A 20,483-nucleotide genomic window follows, 5' to 3' on the forward strand; every position below is an offset into this window, starting at 1 on the left:
TGCTGCAAACAATTGTGACTTATCAGGTGGATTTTGGGAATTGAACCTGGGTCCTCTGGAAGAGCAGCTAGTGCTCTTAAACACTGAACCATTTCTCTGGCCTCAGATGATATTTTTAAAAGATAACAAATGTTGCCAGGAGTAGAGAAATTGGATCTTTTTCATGCTCTTAACAGGATCCCAGGGCCCCAACTGTTATGAGAAAAGCTGCCTCTGAGCGAATGAGTCAGAATAATTTTCAGGGACCTGAGGCCCTCCTTCCATGCCACTCGTGGAAAAAATAGTGTAAATCAGAGGGAAGAAAGCTCTTCCTCTGTGGAAATAGCATGAAAATTTCACAAAATAAGAAATTAAAAGTAGAACCCAAGTAAGGGAATGAAAGGAGTATGGAAGTGCAATGTCAGCACTTATAGAATCATTGCAACACTACTCCCAAGAGCTACGATGGGGAAATAGTCCAAAGAATGGCTGGGAAACTGTTGTGATCTAGCTGCCCTCACCAAAAGCAGAACTTCCTTGTGGTCTGTAATTGACAAGAATGTTTGTGTTCTTTCTGGCCTGAGGTTTTCTACAGAAGCAGTACAGTTATAAAAAGCTTTGGTTGGTGCAAAATAAAGGTTGCTGTTCTTCCACCTGAAAAGAAGCTTCCTTAACTCAATCCCAGCACACACACACACACACACCCCCCGCGCGCGCGCCAGTCTCGGCTATCCAGTGTGTGCTGGCATGGCAAGTGGAGGTTCCACCAAGATCTGGAAAGTGGGGATTCATGAATGAGGTTGCTCTGTCAGCCGGCTAAATTGAAGAGTGTATTGGGGAAGGTAATGTGTTTTTTTTTTTCATCCTCAGAGATACTCTGAGGGACACTCTCCAAAAGACTAGCAAGTATAAAGAAGAGGCAGGAAGGTGTGCTGAAAGGCCTCAAAAAGTAACTGAAACTCTTAAAGCAACAAGGCATGAAAGTAACAAGGAAGACAGCTGAAGATTTTGTACACAAGGGGATTTAAATGTTCCAGACTGGTAACAATCCAAGTCAGATTAAAAGGAGTATGTGTGTCTTCATCCCCAGAGATGCTCTGAGCAATGCCTTCTGGAAGATTGGCCAGTAGGGAAGTAATATAGAGGAGGCAGGAGGGCGAATTGAGGGCCTCAAAAAAAATGTGTAGAGATGTATGTTATTGTGTTGATTTTGTTGTCTTTTATGTTCTGGACTGGAGAAAGACATTTGATTCTGGGAACTGCTAAGTGCCTCACCAACACAACAACTGTCGTTCTGAGCGAGGGATGTCGGGGTTAACACACAGCACAACTTCAGGTTCTGCAGACAAGCCCTTTATTCCACTTTCTCACAAATATATATAGCCCTCAGCAGGGGAGGCCAAACAGCAATAGCAGGAAGCTCATCACTGCAACTCAATGGCTTAGGGGTAAACATTCTTAGAAACATTGCTGAAAACAACAGATTGTTCCTGTTTTTGTTCCTGTTTTCAACCAACCTCAGGAGTGCAAAGCAGATCAAGTGGAGGTGCGAAGGCCTGTCCTCTAGGGACCCAACACTAAGAAAGGTATTTTGACTTTAAAATATGAGCCTAAGGATTTGATGCTTTGGAAAAGAGGTTCTGCTTTTGTCTCCACAGAGGATGAGAATCTGTGGATTCATTGTAAATTTATGTGGTTTGAATCACCGAGACCCCCTGAAATGTTGATGTAAAATACTCCCAAGAATGCAGCACCCCCACTCAGCAGGAAGTAGCCAGACAGGTTGATCATGCCCAAATTCCCTAAAAGATTGTTAAAATGAGACCCCTTCAATGGTTCCCTGAGTTCTGCTCCGCTCCATGCAGCAGTTTCAACCCAGAGTGAGCTCATCTGGGGCCAGAAGGCAGCTGGAGCAGAGCTTTGATAGGTGGCTACAGCAAAAGGCATGTTACCATGACCCAGTCAGTGTCCAGCCTGGGGGAAACTGCAGCCGTGTCAAGAGTATCAGCAAATATGGCAACAAGTGTTGGACCATAGTAGATAAGCAGAAGAGAGATCTTGGAATCACCACAGCTGTGATTGCCATTATTGATATTTCTGCCATCGCAGATATTCCTGCCTGAGTTGCTCTTTCCCAGACTGTGCAGATGGCTGAGACTGTCAGCTATCTAGCTGAAGAGTCAACAAGGCTTTGGACATTCAAAATGACATATTCAGTTGGCCGTATTGACATTGAACCAACAAGTGGCTCTGGTTCAGAAGCAAGTATCTTTGGACTTTTCAACAGTTCATCATGTTAAGTGTGTTACTCATGGCACTGTATTGCATGCTTCTGCTACTGTTATGAGAGGGGTTTGGAATATTTTACAACTCAGTTAGTGCATGCTAGATGGTTGCACTGCCAGTCTGACTCGTTGGCGCTGTTCGTCCTGGGGATACTTGGTTTAGGGCTATATGTTTGGGTAGCCATGGACAGGCAATACTTTGGGGGCAGGATGCCACCTTAGACAGGGAATATTAGAGGGCTATTCCCAATGACAGGCAAGGTATTTCACCCAAAGTAACAAGACAGGCAACTTTTATTTTATAAAATAAAACAGGGGAAATTGTTGTGATCTAGCTGCCCTCACTCCCCCTGACTGTCAGCAGAACTTCCTTGTGGTCTGTAATTGATATGAATGTTTTTGTTCTTTCTGGCCTGAGATTTTCCACAGAAGCAGTAGAGGTATAAAAGGCTTTGGTTGGGGCAAAATAATGATTACTTTTCTTCCACATGAAAAGAAGCTTCCATATCGATATCTATATAGATATATGCAGTGGAATGGAGATGATAATGATGATGGCATGAGAAAAAAATCATATGACTGGACTTTCAAGAAACAGCTTGACCGAGTAAACAACCTCAGAAGGGAAGGCACTGCATTGTTCCCTCACATAAGGTATATTAAGTAGTCATATTCAAGCTGCACATTCTGATCCATGCCTACTGTTGTGCTTTCCTATCCCTTTAAGGGACAAGCCACGCCCACTCCCATTACCTCTGACCTGCCGCGCCATCGTGCCTTCCCTTTTCTGCTTCCTTGTTGTGTGCACGCGTTTTCTCTGTCTCTCTCTCCTCCTTTCTGTCTGTCTGTCTGTCTGTCTGTCTCTCTCTCTCTCTCTCTCTCTCTCTCTCTCTCTCTCTCTCTCTCTCCCTCCCTCCCTTTCTCCCCTTTAATAAATGCTTTTATGGCTACTTTCTGTGTCCATGGGTCTGCTCACAACTGCCGCACATTGGGAATTCTGCCACATGGCTTCCCTCTGCCGCCGCTTGGGTGCCGGACTCTGGAGCCGGCGCCCGGCACCACTGGGGACCCGCCGGAGCTTGCTGCTCCATGAGCCCTCCGGGTGGGGGAAAACCCAATATTTTAAGAATAAGATTGGTGCCACGTGACTCCTGAACTGGGTTCTTTTCCACTTCCCCTGTTTCCCTAATTGCTTCAATCGGCGCTTCCATCGGTGCGTGTCTCCCATTCTGCTGTGGTTGCTTTCGTTCTGCTGCGGTTGCTTTCCTTTGCCTGAGCCGTGTTTGGATCGGTCCCAGGGGCCAGTCCGCCTGCGCATTAGCACCGCACACTTCCCATGCAGTGCATTTGACTGGGGACCAGGTCCTCAGCTTCTTTATCTTTTCTTTCCATTTCCTTTCTCTCCTTTATTTTCTTCTCTCAACGGTTACGGTTAAGCACCGCTCGGAGCGGTGCCCCCAGCCTTCCTGGTTTCTGGGTCGCCAGAATCCAGCTAGGCCATAGCACCCCACCCGTGGACAAAGGACGTTTTTCCACACGGTTCTGGGTGTTCGTACTGCGGGTTTTCACGATTTTGGCTCTGGATAGCAACCGGCTCCCTGGCTATTTCAATTCCAGCTTTTTCAATTCCAGCCATGACATGGTGCAGTTTTTTTTGGTTCCAGCCTTTTGCCCCTCCCCGCTGCAGCTTCTGTTATGTCATGGTGGCTCTCCAACAGAGCAGACTACACATAGTGGTCGCCATCTTAGCTGAGGGCCAGATGGGTCAGGTGACTTTTTTTGCCATCTTGGCTGGGAGCCAGGCCACGTGACCACACTCTCCCAGTTTTACTCCCGGTTTCACCCTGCCTCTTCACCTGGTTCTCACTAAACTCCTCATGTTAACTCAATTAAATGTGTCTTGAGCAATGGTCAAATGCCTTTAATAGGGCCCATTAGAGGCATCCACATTGCCCAATTCTTGTTCACTCTTTCTATATATAATAATTGTTTATTACATCTCATTTCAGACTACAAAACATGAGTCTCATATTTTAAACTGGTATGTACCTTGAAGTCTCTTAAGCTGTTCTCTACCATTGTCGGTTCTGCCACTAACCTTATATTACAAGCAGTTTTTTGCCCTCAACTGCTCAGAGATATGGGGAATGTGATATTTAAGTATTTAATTATTAAAAAACTTTTCACAACAACAAAAGAGACAGGTTGACTCCTAGCAGCAGCTCTCTGCTCCCTCCAAAGAAGACAGAAGACAGACACGCACAGAACAATGTCCTTCTGCATTTCACTTCGACTTCAGAGCGCTGACCATTGGGCAAACCTGCCTTTTGTCTAAAGTAAAGACCTCCAGATGTGGACGAAATCGCTGGAATCGACAGCCTAGCTGCTCAGGTCAAGGTAGGCCTGTCTTTCTACAGATTTCTTAGCCCACAGGGTCTTCTGCAGCCTGACAGGCCCTGCACTAAACAACAAAGGTCAAATGCAACCTTCAGCGACCACGGAGGACCCAAAAAAGAGTAGCTCTGGGTGCCAACCAAGTAAGTTGTCTGTCATTTTTTAATCAGTAACTCAAGTAAAATCTTATCCTTCTCAAAGATCTCTGACAGTTTGACAGCTGAGAGGTTTCACCAGGTTGAGGTTTTGCAAGGTGACCTCACCAAACAAATTTCAAATTAAATTTATCTTTTATGCCACAGTCATTATATGTCTAAAACTTCTGTTTTCACAAATCCAAGGAGTCCTCGTGAGTTCCAGGGAGCCGAATTAAGAAATCCATCTTAAACAGGTCAGATACCTCCTCAATTCCCTGGTCCTAAAATTTTTTCCCTTAATTTAACTTTGTTTTTGTTCTGCCAATACTTTAGGGACACCAGACAATTCTCATGCCACAAACACTGGTCAAAGACAAAGAGACCAGTTATGACAGGATGTGACCAGCACCCAGCCTTCTCTCATGCCCCCCCCAAAGACGACGCCCACAATCAGCTGGAAGCAGTCTTGAGAGTTCGCCACCCCAGTTCCTTTGGGCTGTGGTGTCTGCTCTCCTGCTTTTTATTATAAGGAAGACCTGGGAATGTTGTGCTTTCCTGTCCCTTTAAGGGACAGGCCACACCCACTCCCATTACCTCTGACCTGCCCGTGCCATCTTGCCTTCCCTTTTCTGTTTCCTTGTCGTGTGCATGCATTTTCTCTGTCTCTCTCTCCTCCTTTTTTTTCTCTCTCTCTCTAGATCTCTCTCTCTCTCCCTCCCTTTCTCCCCTTTAATAAATGCTTTTATGGCTACTTTCTGTGTCCATGGGTCTGCTCATAACCACCACGCATTGGGAATTTTCTGCTGCATGGCTTCCCTCTGATGCCGCTCAGGTGCCGGACTCTGGAGCCGGCGCCACTGGGGACCGGCTGGAGCTTGCTGCTCTGTGAGCCCGCTGGGTGGGGGGAACCCCAATATTTTAAGAATAAGACCTACAATTTCTGCACTTAGGAGGATGAGCAGAAGATTACCATGAGTGCAAGGCCAATCTTCACTACATAGTGAGTTCTAAGCCAGTCTGAGCTATATTCCAAGAGTCTGTCTCAAAATAATAAAATAGTTAAAGAAGTCAAATTCATAAAAGCAAAGTTTAGAATGCTGTCTACCAGAAGGAAAAAAGTGGGGAAGTTATTTATCAATAGACAAAAATGTTAGTCAATCAGTAAGAATAAATCTAAGACAACATAATACCATAGTCAATAAAACAGAACTGCACAGTTAAAATATTAAGAGAACTGATTTCATCATTTTTTCTATCTTAACTGGGTTTTCTATTGCTGTGATAAAACATCGTGAGCAAAAGTAATGTGGGAAGAAAAGGGTTTATTTCATCTTAGACTTCCAGAAAATACTATCACTGAGGGAAGTCAGGGTAGGAACTCAAGACAGGAGCCTGGAGGCAGGAACTGAAACAGAGCCTGTGGAGGAATACCTCTTACTGTCTTGCTCTTATGGTTTGCCCAGTCTTCTTTCTTTTACAGCCCAGAACTATCATTCTCACAGTGGGCTACGGCCATCCACATCCATCAATAATCAAGAAAATGACTCAGAGCTTTACCCACAGGCCAATCAGATGGGTGCATTTTCTTAATTGTGGTTTTCTCTTCCCAAACTACTGTGGCTTGTGTCAAGTTGACAAAACACTAGCCAGCTCCCTATCCCTCTCACTCCCTTCTCTCTCTCTCTCTCTCTCTCTCTCTCTCTCTCTCTCTCTCTCTCTCTCTTGTTTTCTCTCACTTTCTGTCTCCTTCTCCCTCTTCCTTTTTTCTCCTTCTCACTTTACCTTTCCCTCCTCCTCCCTCTCTCTCTATTCATCCCTCTCTACTTGTCCCCCCCTCTCTCTCCATCTCTACCAATCCCTCTCTCCATCCCTCTCTATATTCATACAGTATCATTAAAACTGGAGGGTGAACAGAGTAACATAAAATCATAAAGGGACTGAATAGATAAAAGACAGACCTAGGATTTGAGGTCAGATGGATACCTTTATGTCAAGACCAGATAAGGCAGGCTTGCCTGAGGAGATCCACCCAGAGGGGTAAGTGTGTGCCCGCCAAGCCAGAAGGTCCCTGGAAGGGAGTGCAGGGCACCTCTAACTCTTCTTGCAGGGGCTTCTTTGTTCCACACGACACTGCCTGCCCCAAGTTTGCCCTTTAATCTGCAGGGTCCTTAGTCCACCAGGAGTCCCTGCTCCTGTGCTGAGGAGATCTATTCAGAGGGGTAAGTGTGTGCCTGTCCGGCTGGAAGGTCCCCAGAATAGACTGCAGGCCACCTCCAGCTCCTGCTGCAGGGGCTTCTTTGTTCCACACAACCCTGCCACCTCCAAGTCCGGCCTTTAATCTGTGGGGTCCTTGGCCCACCAGGAGTCCCTGTTCCTGTGCTGAAGAGGTCCATCCAGAGGGGTAAGTGTGTGCCTGCCTGGGGCAGACAGTCCAGGAATGGAGTACAGAAAAGCATTAAGCATCTGAGTCTGTTTAAAATAATCTGGAATGTCCAGGACACAGTAAAAAGTCTCCCTACCCCTTCTGGTACAATAACAGCTGACCTCTGCATGCTCCAACATCTTGGATATTTTGGGGGAGATTGCATCCTCATCTGTCCTTGAGAGGGATGGCTCTTCCAAGCTGTGAGTCCTTCCCTATTACACAGATGACATCACTTTTCCTAGACACTCAGGACTTTTCCGGTTCTTTCTAGTTCCCAGTGTTGATCAATTCAACCAAGGAAAGAGAATCTGTGAGTCTCTGGGACAGAATCAGAAAACATATTTCCAGGTCTTTCACCTTCCAACTTATAAGATGTCAGTCACAGGCCGTCCTGTTAATCTTTACATCACCCAATCCCTGTGCTGTTTGCCTTCCTGTTACAGAAAAATCTTTCTATGTAGCATGAGAAGTAATCCATAATTTGGAGTTAGACTCACCCACTTGTGCCCATGTCTTCTGCAACAGCAAGAATCCTGGAGGAAAAAACACTTAAGAGGTGAGCTGTCTCCTTCTGCCCCTCTGTCCCTGTCGAGTCTCTGTACATTAGAAGTCAGAGCCCACTCAGTGAAGATGAACTCATGCACCAACTTCTACCATTGCATGGAGGCCAGGCTATCTGCTGTGGGCAGATCCAGCATCCCTAGCTGATATTTTCACCCTTATATTCCACATCATTCTTTCCCAGGAGAACTTACCAGGACACACCAGGCTAAGGACTGTAGGCAGCATGGTATTGCTTCTGCTGACAGGATTTCCTGAGAAACTCTACTCATCTGTTTCACTGGTTGACCACAGCTGAGAAAACAGATACTTGTTGGCTAATTGTATGTTGTATGTGGTTCAAAAATCATAAAGGATTCCAGAAAATTCTCAAGACTCCAAGTCTTGCTTTGCAGACTTTTACCATGACCATACTGGAACATGTCTTGACTTAAATTCCTCTTATTCGGAGCCATAAAATAAGGTAATTATTTCAAAGCTGTATCTTTAGGTGTTTTTATACAAGATTTAAATATTCTTCCTCCGCAGTATACAAAAATCAAATGAGTATTTTCAATAAAATAATCATTACATGTAATCAACATGAGTTTTAAGGTAATACTTTTAGATTGGTTAAGATTATAATGATTTCATTTCCAAATCAACTGATTATGTAGTTACTGAGAATTATAAAAGTCCACTTCTGAAGAAAAGACCAAAACATGTATGTTTGCAGGACACTACCATCTGAAATTTATGATCCAGGGATCATTCAATCTTTTTTCTTTCTCTTCCTCTCTTCTTTCTGTGTCTCTACCCTCTCTTTTCTCTGTTTATCAGTTTGTTACATAATTTCCCACTACCCACTTAAGATAATCCTGTTGAATAAAATTGTCAGTGGTCAATTTTAAATTCACAAAAAAAAATGCCTAGACATTTCAAGAAAAAAAATACTGAAAAGAAAAAAAGAACATGTCAGTTTCTAAGCATTCAAATCAACAATGTTTTATCTTCAGTCTTTCCAGTTTTTTCTTTAGAACGTCTCTTTGGGGAGATGGCACCATTGTTAACTTCACTTACTGCTCTTGCACAGGAACTGGGATCAGTTTCTAGTACCCCCATGGAACTGGAGTTACAGGTTGTGAGCCACCATGCCCTCTTCTGGACTCGTAGGCAGACTCTATGCACACACAGAAAGAGTCACACACAATAGGCATAACAAAATTAAAATCATCTTTAATCCATTTTTCACTCATTCTTTGAAAATTTCATACATGTAAATAATTTCTCTTGGTAATATCCATCCCTATTGTCTCTGTACAACTACTCCTCTATCCCCCTGAACACATCTCTTTTTTTCCAACTTCATGTCCTCTGAGTACAGATATTGTTGCCCATGTGCACATGGGCGGGGGACTATTAACTGAAGTATGGGCACCAAGATTCACATCTCTGAAGAAAACTGACTCTCCCTTCCCCAGCAGCCATCAACTACCAATAGCTCCACAGTTAGAGGTGGAACCTCAGAAACACATCTCCCAGTCATACTGGAATAGTAAAGAAGTTTGATCCTGATAATTAGTTAAGAAATTTGGCAAATTAAAATTACACACACACACACACATATATATGTCATAGTCTGAGTGATGGTTATGCACCGTGGAATAGCCAACTGTAACCAAATATTAATAATGTTATTTCACAATTTTGTGCTTTTTTAAGGTAGAACACTTATAGCTGCTGTGGTGGTTTGAAAAAGAACGACCCCCATATCCTCATAGATATGAACGCTTGATCATTGCAGAATGGTTTAAATTGACAGGGATTAGGAAATGTGGCCTTACTACAGTAGGTGTATCACTGGAGGTTAGGTCTTTGAGATTTCACAGACCCAAGCTAGGTCTAATATCTCTTCCTGATGCATGCTAATCTGGATGTAAGCTCTCTGCTACCTCTCTAGCACCATGCCTGCCTGCTTGCCACCATCCCTACCATAATAAGAATGGACTAAAATCTCTAAAATTATAAGCAAGTTCCAACTTAATGTTTTCCTTTATAAGACTTGCCTTAGAAATGGTGTCTCTACAACAGAACACTGACTGAGACATCTACTTTTAGTGATTTTTCATGGATACATTCTTTGTCTTTTCCCTCTTTAAAATTGCAAAGAGTGTTCTCTGTTTAGGTATGTACCCCATTTTTATTGTATTATTTGTTCTTTTGATGAACAGTTTCTTGAGTTCTTTATATATTTTGGAGATCAGACCTCTGTCTGATGTGGGGTTGGTGAAGATGTTTTTCCACTCTGTAGACTGCCATTTTGTCTTGTTCACCATGCCCTTTGCCTTAGAGAAGCTTTTCAGTTTAGGAGATCACATTTTTTCATTGTTTCTCTCGGTGTCTGTGCTACTTTAAGAAGCGGTCTTTTCCAGATGGTTTCAATGCAGAATTCTACCAGAACTTCCAAGAAGAGTTAATACCTATACTCCTTAATGTATTTCACAATATAGAAACGGAAGAGTCATTGCCAAATTCCTTTTATGAAGCTACAGTTACCCTGATACCAAAACCACACAAAGACTCAACCAAGAAAGAGAATTACAGGCCTATATCACTCATGAACATTGAGGCAAAAATTCTCAATAAAATACTGGCAAACCGAATCCAAGAACACATTAGAAAAATTATCCATTATGATCAAGTAGGCTTCATCCCAGAGATGCAGGGCTGGTTCAAAATATGCAAATCTATCAATGTAATCCATCATATAAATAAACTGAAAGAAAAACACATATGATCATTTCATTAGATTCTGAAAAACCATTTCACAAAATTCAACACCCCTTTATGATAAAGGTTTTGAAGAGATTAGGGATACAAGGATCATATCTAAATATAATTAAAGTAATATATAGCAAGCCGACAGCTAACATCAAATTAAATGAAAACTCAAAGTAATTCCACTAAAATCAGGAACAAGAAAAGACTGTCATAAATGATTCTTAAAGTAGATTGATTCCCAGATTCCTGAGGAACAAAACACTGATTTTCATAGTGGCTACATAAATATGTAGTTTCACCAGCTTTGGACAACTGTTTTCCTAATTTCACCATATCACAAGTATCACCTGTATTTTTGTTGATCTCAGTCATTCTGAAGCATGTAAGATGAAATCTCAAAGTATTTTTGATTTGTGTTTCTCTGACTCTGCCTTCTTTTCTCTTCTATCTCTACTTGGAATTCCCAACCTGCTCTATCTGTGCTGCCGTAGATCCAAAACAGCTTCTTTATTAACCAATGGTAATAAAACAAATTCACAGCATACTTAGGGAAATCCCACATCACCTCCCATTTTCTGTCTAAATAAAAAAGAAGGCTTTAACATTAACACAGCAGTGTTACATATAACAAAACAGTTGTAAAGCAAGAGTTATCATTACAGTATTTATATCTATTTAATCTTTTAGCATAACTAAGGAAAATTATAACTATCTTTTTTAATTTCATCAAAGACACCAAAAGGATATAATATTACCTAAATTAACTGAAAGTGTATAGTAAGCAATGCAATGACCTTTTTATGTGTTCTTGGATTCAGATAGAAAGTATTTGTTGACTATTTTTGCATTGATGTTCATAAGGAAAATTGATCTGTAATTCTCTTTGTTGAGTATTTAGATGCATTGCATATTAGGGCTACTATGGCCTCATAAAATGAATTGGGTAACATTCCTTCTGTTTCTACACTATGGAATAATTTGAGAAGTATTCACAATCTTTGAAAGTATGATATAATTCTGTGTTTAACCCATCTGGACCTAGGTTTTTTTGGATAACTTTTAATGACTGTTTTCTATTTAACTAGTAATTGTATATTAAAACTGTTAATCTGATCATCATTTAACTTTGGCAAATAGTATGTATTGAGAAAATTATTCATTTCTTTTAGAATTTTATTTATTTATTATTAAAAATTTCCATCTCCTACCATCCCCCATTTCCCTCTCACTCCCCTCACTCCCCGTCCCCCTCACTCTCCAGTCCTAAGAGAAGTCAGGGTGCCCTGCCCTGTGAGAAGTTCAAGGCCCTCCCCTCTCCATCCAGGTCTAGGAAGGTGTGCATCCAAACAGACTAGGCTCCCAAAAAGCCAGTACATGCAGTAGAATCAAAACCCAGTGTCTTTATCATTGGCTTTTCAATCCACCCTCATTGACAGCCACATTCAGAGAGTCCAGCAAGCCTTGGTGAGTTCCCATTAGATCAGTCACATCCTCTCCATGGGTGGACGCACCCCTCGTGGTCCTGACTTCCTTGCTCAGGTTCTCCCTCCTTCTGCTCTTCAATTATGTAGAATACAGGTTTTTAAGAAATGTCCTTTTGATTATCTTTATTGCCTTTGGTGTCTGTTATGTTTCTTTTTCATTTCTAATTTCTACCTTTTAGTTACTTTGATTAAGGGTTTGCCCATCTTACTGATTTTTCTCAAAGAACTAACTCTTCATTTTATTTATTTTTGCATTTTTATTGTTTCTATTTTATTTATTTCACACTGAGTTTGATTATGTCTTGTTGTCTATTCTCTTTAGGTGTGATTTCTTTTTTCTTATAGATCTCTCAGGGATGCTGCTAAGTTACTAGCGTGAGATCTCCAGATTTTTATGTAAGCACCTAGTCCTGTGAACTTGCCTCTTATTACAGCCTTCATCATGTTGTATATTCATTTTCATTTAATTCTAGAATTTCTTTCATTTTCTATGCTGACCCATTTTTCATTCAACAGAGAGTTGTTAAGTTGCCATAAGTTTGTAGGCTGTCTGTTGTTGATCTCCAGCTCTAATTAGTGATGGCTAGATAGGCTGCCAGCTGTTGTTTCGATTCCCTTGTATCTGGTAAGACTTGTTTTTTGTATAATTATATTGTCAGTTTTGGATGCGTTTCTATGAAGTGCTGAGAAAAAGGTATACGATTTTGTGTTTTGGTGATATGTTCTATATGTATCAGTTAGGTTCTTTTGATTTATAACAACTATATGATCCAGAATTTTTCGGTTTAGTATTTGTCTGGATGTTCTTTCTGTTGTTAAACTGTCTTTCCCTATCTCTTCTGATTAGTTTTGGTTTGAAGTCTATTTTGTTAAATATTAATATAGCCATACCAGCTTGTTTATTAGGTCCATTTGCTTGGAAGATTTTTTCCATCCTTTTACCATGAGGTGATGTCTATCATTGATGTTAAGTTGGGTTTCTTGCATGTATCAAAAGAATGGATCCTGTTTACACATCCATTGTTACTCTGTGTCTTTTAATTGGGGATCTGAGAGCATTAAAAGATATCAATGAGCAGTGGTTTTTGATTCATTATTTTGTTGCTGTTGTGGTGGTGGTGTTGGTGGCAGTGATGGTGTTGTTGTTGGTGGTGGTGGTGCTGGTGGTGGTGGTGGTGTTGTGTGTGTGTATGTGTGTGTGTTTCTCCTCTTTTGGTTTTGTTCTCAGGGATATTTTTCCTGATTTTTGAGTGTGTCATTGTTTTTAACAGCTGTGTGATCCTCCATCATGTAAATGTACCATATTTTCTTTATTCATTCATATGTTGAGAGACATCTAGACTGTTTCTAGATTCTGGGTATTAGAAATAAAGCTTCTATGAACATATTTGAGCCAGTGTCCTTTTGGTGTGATTGAGCATCCTTTGGGTATAAGTCCAAGAATGATATAGCTATATCCTGAAGTAGATTGATTCCCAATTATTCTGAGAAACTGCCACATTGATTTCTAAAGTAGTTGTAAAAGTTTGCATTCCCACCAGCAATGGAGGAGTCAGTTTTTAAAAAGCAAGATCCATATATAACATGAAACTCACTTTGTCTTTAAAGACCAACATAGGCAGAAAGTTAATGGATGAAAAAAGAGCTAGAGGGCAAGAAAAACCCAGGAATAAGATGCAGAGAGGCGCCTGACTGAAATAATGTTTAAGTAAATCACCAAGACAAATGTCTGACTCTAAAGAATAGCATGTGTCATCAGAATTTGGGACTATTTTCTGACAACAGAGTCTAGATCCATGTAGCTCATAGGCCAGTATGGGCCCTTTGTGTGCCTCAAATGTCCCAAGAGCAAGCTGAGGATAAACTTTCCTGATGCCGTACAAAAACACAGTAAGAGTGTAGGGCCTGGTGAGAACTAATCAGTAAAGTGGAAAGCTGGACTATATTAAATGGCCATTACGATCCCCTGTATCCAGGTCCCTGGCATGGACTGGATATAGAAGAAGAGCTTGGAAATGTCAGGGTCCATGTTGTCTCTGCTCTGTTCATCCAGCCCTTTGTCTCTTTGTTTGCTGCAGGTGTTCCATCCTCCATCTCATTTCTGAAGTCTTGGTTGGTATCATCAATATGGATGACATCAGGAAGACTGTCTTTCCTCCCTGAGGCAAGAAGAATGAGTCTTTGCAGCCTTTCCCTTGGTGTTTCTCCTGCATCCTTATACTGTGTCAAGTGTTGAGTGTACATTGAGGAATATCAGGATCCCAAGGGCTGGGCGGGTCTTATGGGGGAATTTTGGACCCACTGTATCCCTTTGCACTGACTTTCTGTACTGGCAATGGTCAGCATGATTGTAAGTGTGTTAGAACTTGTATTTGTATACAAAGTATTGAGGTGAGAATTTGAACCTAACATTACTCTATTTCTCCCCACCCTCAACTGCCTTTTTCTAACATCCTTTCTCACCTTAAACTCTTTGAATGGGATTGACAATAGACTAAATAAAATATTTTCTTAACCATCTTCAAAAAATATTAGAGGAATACGGTAAGATTGAAATTCACCAAGAGCAGGGCACAAGGAGATCTAGAGTGGATACCACTAAACTTATCATGTGGACAAGGAAGCAGAGGTAGTAGTGACAGTCTGAGAATTAGAGGTGTGATGAGGGTCAGCCTGGCCTCTCCCTTGTCTGGAGACCCTTTCCTACTCTGAGGCAGGATCCTCTAAAGGGCCTGTGATGTTTATATCCACTTCCCTGAGGAGTACATACAACATTTGTTTATATCTCTATGGTCATATTTTAAAATCTTCTCTGTTCATCTGCTGGAAATAAATATAGACACATAAACACATGGACACAAAAAGCCTGCAAACCCTGGGCCTAGAAAAAAGAAAAAGAATGGCAGAAAGTCAAGTTATTCCTATTTTCACCTACAATGGTTTCTCTAGTCCCATCTGTCCCTTTTTCTGTGCACCTTTAATTGCAGATAATCCATCTAGAACCAAGAAATGGAAAAACCTTTAGTATAAGGATGGCATACTTTATCTTCCTATTCTGCAACATTTATAAAACATAGCCAGCCCTGTTTTAAGGATACCCATGGATGAGAGAGCCTCCTTAGCAGACTACAGAATAAGAAAGCACTGGATGATGGCCTGACCTAGAGAGTCACTGCCTCACCTGGATATTGGGGTCTTGTCAATGTCCCCCATAAATTGGAAGGATGCCCCAAAACCTGGGTGATGGAGACGGCCCTAAACTCCCAGGATGCCTAAGTCACAGTAGTGGAAGAGAACTGGGGAAAAGACTTTGAAACCAAGAATGACCTCCTCTCTTTCTGATGTGGACCAGACATTTGGAGTTGATCACAAACTGGGAAAGAACCATCTCACTCCTAAGATTCAAAGTTTGTACAGTTCTGTTTAAAGACCATCCCTGGACCATGTGACAAGCTCAGTGGGAAGAAATCATACCAGGAATCACATATTACTGTGCCATCTATGGGCTCTGGTTCAGTGGAAAAGAAAGGATAACAACATGCCAGTTGTAAAGCATTCCATTGAAGAGAATCAGTGTCCCCAACCATGTTTGAACACCAGTCCCTAACCAGCTAGAAAAGCTAGTTTTGTGCTCAGCCCAGGATAGAACAGAGCCTAGACAATCAAGATGATGAATAAAGCTGGAGCTTCAGAGACCTGGGAACAAACTTGAGGTCACTTCTGAGACTGAAAGAGAGGCCCGGGTGATGTCCTCACAGATGACCTCCAGTACCAGAATCTCACTGCATGGGGACCAGGTGTTCTTTATCTTATAGAAACAGCATAGCCTCCAGCAGTGTCTTTATTCATAGGACCAAGAGAGAACCTTGCTGCTCTCTTAGAAGATGAAGTGTTGGTCACATCTATGGTTCTGACATTTTCCTTAACCAGGTGGAATTGCTCAAACCCAGAAGGGCTCCTGCATATGATGACCACCGGTATCCCTCCAAGGAGCACATTGCCTGGTTCAGCAAAGATGCATGCTCTGGGTAGGGGCCCTAGGATGGAGCATAGTAGGAGTCTGTGTATAGGATGGGGCCATTTTTCTCCTTTCATGTAAAGGGCATGAAGGAAATAACACATTACCCACATCCTCCACCACATCTGAAATCCACTTCCCATTTGCAGCACAGCACTGCTTAACTGGTGTTTCGTGAGATCGGTGGTGACATCTGGAAAGTCCACTATCATACTGTGCAGCTGTATGATCTTCTCTCTGCTAAAGAGATGGAGCCTTGCTAAGAGAGATCTCCAAGAACTCACAAATATCTTTGCTCTCCATTAACTATGCAGACTTATGTGATGGTTGGAGTTACAGTGATCCTGTGCCCTAAAAGATGTAAGTGGCCAAGAAAAGAGACCGGGAAGAAAGAGGGAAGCTATATCTCTGGGATCACTGTTGAAGCTTTAAATTTTGGAGGAAAGTAACTGGCAAAGAAGATGGGGGAAGGAGAGAATACTTTTGGCCAGTTTAGCTAGATTTTGGTTTTTAATAAATGATGATAAACATCAGAATAAATCAAATAAGACATTTTGTTATCTAACATGGTTAACCAATAACCAGGATCAAAAAATCAAATATGAGTGGAGGAGAAACTCAAAGTTTAGAGTATGTTTGGATGAGGAAACTAATGACTTAAAGTGGGTTACAATCCTTCCTCAAATCTGCATGACTCCCATCTAATGTGGTCATTGATGGAGAGGGGTTAAAATCCTATAGATATGACTCACCATCCTCCATGATGGTTGGCTGGCCCAGGAAGAACACTGAAAGAGAGATCCCAGTGAGAAAAACATCCACTGCTCAGGTTCCTTCAAATGTGATCACGGGTCAGAGAATAAGGGTGACATGATACCTGCAAACTCTCTGATCAGTGTTGCCTCTCAATGAGGCAGTCTACTCCTCTGTAGTAGAGTCCTGACAAGGCCCAGGGGACCTCATAGCCAACCCCATTGGACTCATTCTGCCCCCAATTTTTTTCTATTTATTTATTTTTACTTAAAATTTTCCACCTCCTCCCCTCCTCCCATTGCCCTCCCCCTTCTCCCAGCCCCTCCCCCTCCCTCTCCAGTTCAAAGAGCAGTCAGGGTTCCCTGCCCTGTGGGAAGTCCAAGGTCCTCCCCTCTCTATCCAGGTCTAGGAAGGTGAGCATCCCACAAAGGCTAGGCTCCCATAAAGCCAGTACATGCAGTAGGATCAAAACCCTGTGTCATTGTCCTTGGCTTCTCAGTCAGCCCTCCTTGTCTGACATGTTCAGAGAGTCCGGTTTGATCACATGCTCCATCAGTCCCAGTCCAGCTTGCTTTGGTGAGCTCCCATTAGATTAGCCCCACCGTCTCAGTGGGTGGGCACACCCCTCGCAGTCCTGACTTCCTTGCTCATGTCCTCCCTCCTTCTGCTCCTCATTTGGGCCTTGGGAGCTCAGTCCAGTGCTCCAATGTGGGTCTCTGTCTCTATCTCCATCCATCGCCAGATGAATGTTCTATGGTGATATGCAAGATATTCATCAGTGTGGCTATAGGATAGGGCCATTTCAGGCTCCCTCTCCTCAGCTGCCCAAGGGTCTAGCTGGGGACATCTCTATGGACACCTGGGTACACCTCTAGAGTCAAGTCTCTTGCCAACCCTAAAATTCTGCCCCCAGTTTTTATGATACACTGGAAATCTCAGGTGTCCTCGTGTTTGGCTCAGGACATTAGGCTGGTGGATGCCTGTGGGGCTGAATGCACTTCTGGGCTAGAGAGTGAATGGGATCTTAGACCTATGTCTCGCACCCTTTCTGCTTCTCTGATCTGTCTTCATTCACATACTCACTGAGGACCAAGATGGAGATGCAGATGCAGTGGGGGCATGGTCCAATATTTCAGCCTGTTGTGTGTCTGCCCTGTGGTAGGAGAACAAACTCTTCACTCAGGAAGAGTGAGCTTACAGGCCTATATATCACAGGAAAGGAGGTGCTGTAATCCACTGGAACTTCCCCAAGTGAGTTATAGAAATTCTTGGTTTCATGGATGTATGTATTGCACAAATATGTTGAAGCAATGTGTATATTAAACTTAAATACTGCTGACTTGTCATAGCTGAATACATCTACACAGAGTATATAAATGGTGCACTGTTACATAATCAATAACTATCTTGTTATATTGATGGATGGCAAAATAAGAAAGGATTAATAACAAATGAGTGATGAGTCGTTGGAGAGAGGAATGATGGGTGGATAGGTGATAAATGATGTGTGTATATATGTATGAGCATGCATTTTCATGGCTAATTTGAGGGGGGTTGCATGGATATGTGGATTGAGTGTTGTATGGATGGATGAATGGAAGATGATTGATGCATGGATGTTTGATGAATGGATGGATGGATGGATGGATGGATGGATGGATGGATGAATATCAGAGTGGATGAATTTATTGGTGAGAGGATGGATGAATGGATACTAGTAACATAAGAGATATAGAATAGGGACAAAAACATTCCTGACTAAACTCTAAAAACCTCATGTTCTCATGTGACACATTTTTCTCTCTATCTACCATGCAAAGAGAAAACTATACATTTTACTTATGGCTGAATATATTATCAAAGCTATTATGTAAATGAAGGAAGCTAGAAAGACAAATATTACATGATTTTAATCATTTATGTAATCAAGAAAAAAGTCACAAAGTATTTTTATTATTGTGGAGAAATAGATGAGAGAGCAATAATGAGAACAGTGGGGTGAATATGATAAGAGTGTAGATAAAATTGTCATAAGATCCTATATTTGTATAATTAATAAATGACAATTAAATTTATTGTTTTATCTAACACACTTGCATATCACAGGGTTATTAGATACATGGAGAACTCATTCCTGGTTTATGTTCTCTAAGGTGAGTTCCCTCTGTATTAACAAACTGGCCCTCCATGCTTCCCACTCCTGTAACCAAAGATAGAGGTTGTGACCTTCAAACATCCCTATTATGAGCTGGGAGCCATTGTCTGGAGACCCCAAAGCACTGAAACTTTACTGGGCATGTGCTGATGGGAAGAGCTTTTGAATTGCCCAGTTTAAAAACACCAAGATGGATCTGATAAAATGACTTCTTCTCTTTTACAACAATGCTGCATCTCCTGTGGTCCCTTTATGGCACAGAACAAGAGCTCAGTGTATACAGCAGGGTAACCTTGTAGTCTCACCCCAAACCACTTTTTCACCCATTAATTCCTCCTTTTTCTTGTCTGAGAGACTTTGTCTGCTTTCTCCTGTGGACTTCATGTCCAAGATGCCTAAGGTCTCAGGGTTGTCACTAAGGTATGAGGTCTTCTTTTACTGGGTCTCCAGGGTCTTGCACTGGGTCTCTATCCAACGGTTTTCTGTCCCTTCTTTCTCATTTTCCTCAAACCTGGAAATATTTCTCAATGGGTGAACTTTCACTTTGTCCTAGAGGTACATGGATCTGTGAGCATCTTCTTCTGCCTATGTAGGCAGATGGCATCTCTCATTCAAGGAAACCAATGGTTCTACATGTTATGCTTCTGGAGAATTGGGAAGTGGGGCTTCAGTTGACTGCTTCTCTCCCCTGCCTACCCTAACCACACCAACGTGCTCTAGCCTAGCATCACCTGCAGAGGGCACTCCAATGAGGGTGCCAAGAATGGCCTTTCTTGACCTGGGAGTTACCTGTAATTGGTTCATGTGTCAAGTGGCTAGAGATTAGAGAAGAAAAGGTCAAAATGAATTATGCTTCACGTATATAACCCACCCTTGCTCTCTACTCATTTCCTCTTTGCTTCCTTGCTTCCTTCCCTTCCTTTTTTATTCCCTCCCACCCTTCATCCCTCCATCAATCCTTCCCTACTTTTCTCAAAAAAGGAAACTGTTCTTATATGCAATTTCTGTCCTGCCTTCCCAGAAGCTTTGCTACATGTACTGGCTGAATGAGACATGGTTCTACTCAACATTTGTGGGGGCTCCAACGGTCCTCTCTTTCAATGCTGCTGTCTCTGCTAAGAACAACTCTGTCATCCAGGCACCTCTCCCCACATGACTTTGGCAGAACCTCCAGGGAACACATTGAAAATTAATAACAGACACACAGAGAAGGAGAAGGTTGTGAGACAGGCTGATATCAGAGAATAACTTGAAGGTACGAGAGCAGGGTTGAAAAGTAGTTATCCAGAGAAATTAATCATGAGGTCAATAAAAATAGTAGCATGGATAGATAAAATGGTTTGGAGCTGGGTACCTGACTCTGAGCCTGAACAGAGGTTCCCAGAAAAAAAAAATCATAACCTTTCTGGTTTAGGACATTCTGACACCCTGCATCTGGGGACCCTCAGAGTTACCTTGTTTCATGACCTGCTCATACAACAATCCCTTGTAGGGGAGAGGGCTGTACAGTGTGGAGAATGACACAGAAGATT

The 20,483-nt window shown here is 42.1% G+C and overlaps 1 protein-coding gene across 1 annotated transcript in view; it reads right to left on the minus strand.

Moving 5' to 3' along the window:
- The window catches only part of LOC130868061 (leukocyte immunoglobulin-like receptor subfamily A member 6), a 101,170-nt gene extending 84,915 nt beyond the window's left edge, over positions 1-16,255 (minus strand). Inside the window, exons 1-2 of the mRNA XM_057760299.1 lie at positions 15,891-16,255; positions 3,252-3,574 (exon numbers count right to left, since the gene is read on the minus strand). Of these exons, the coding sequence (XP_057616282.1) occupies positions 3,252-3,574; positions 15,891-16,255 (688 nt within the window). The remainder of the gene's footprint in view (positions 1-3,251; positions 3,575-15,890) is intronic.
- Positions 16,256-20,483: the final 4,228 nt, after the last annotated feature.

The sequence above is a fragment of the Chionomys nivalis genome, chromosome 2 (assembly GCF_950005125.1).
Source record: "Chionomys nivalis chromosome 2, mChiNiv1.1, whole genome shotgun sequence".
In the NCBI taxonomy this organism is placed as follows: Eukaryota; Metazoa; Chordata; class Mammalia; order Rodentia; family Cricetidae; genus Chionomys; species Chionomys nivalis.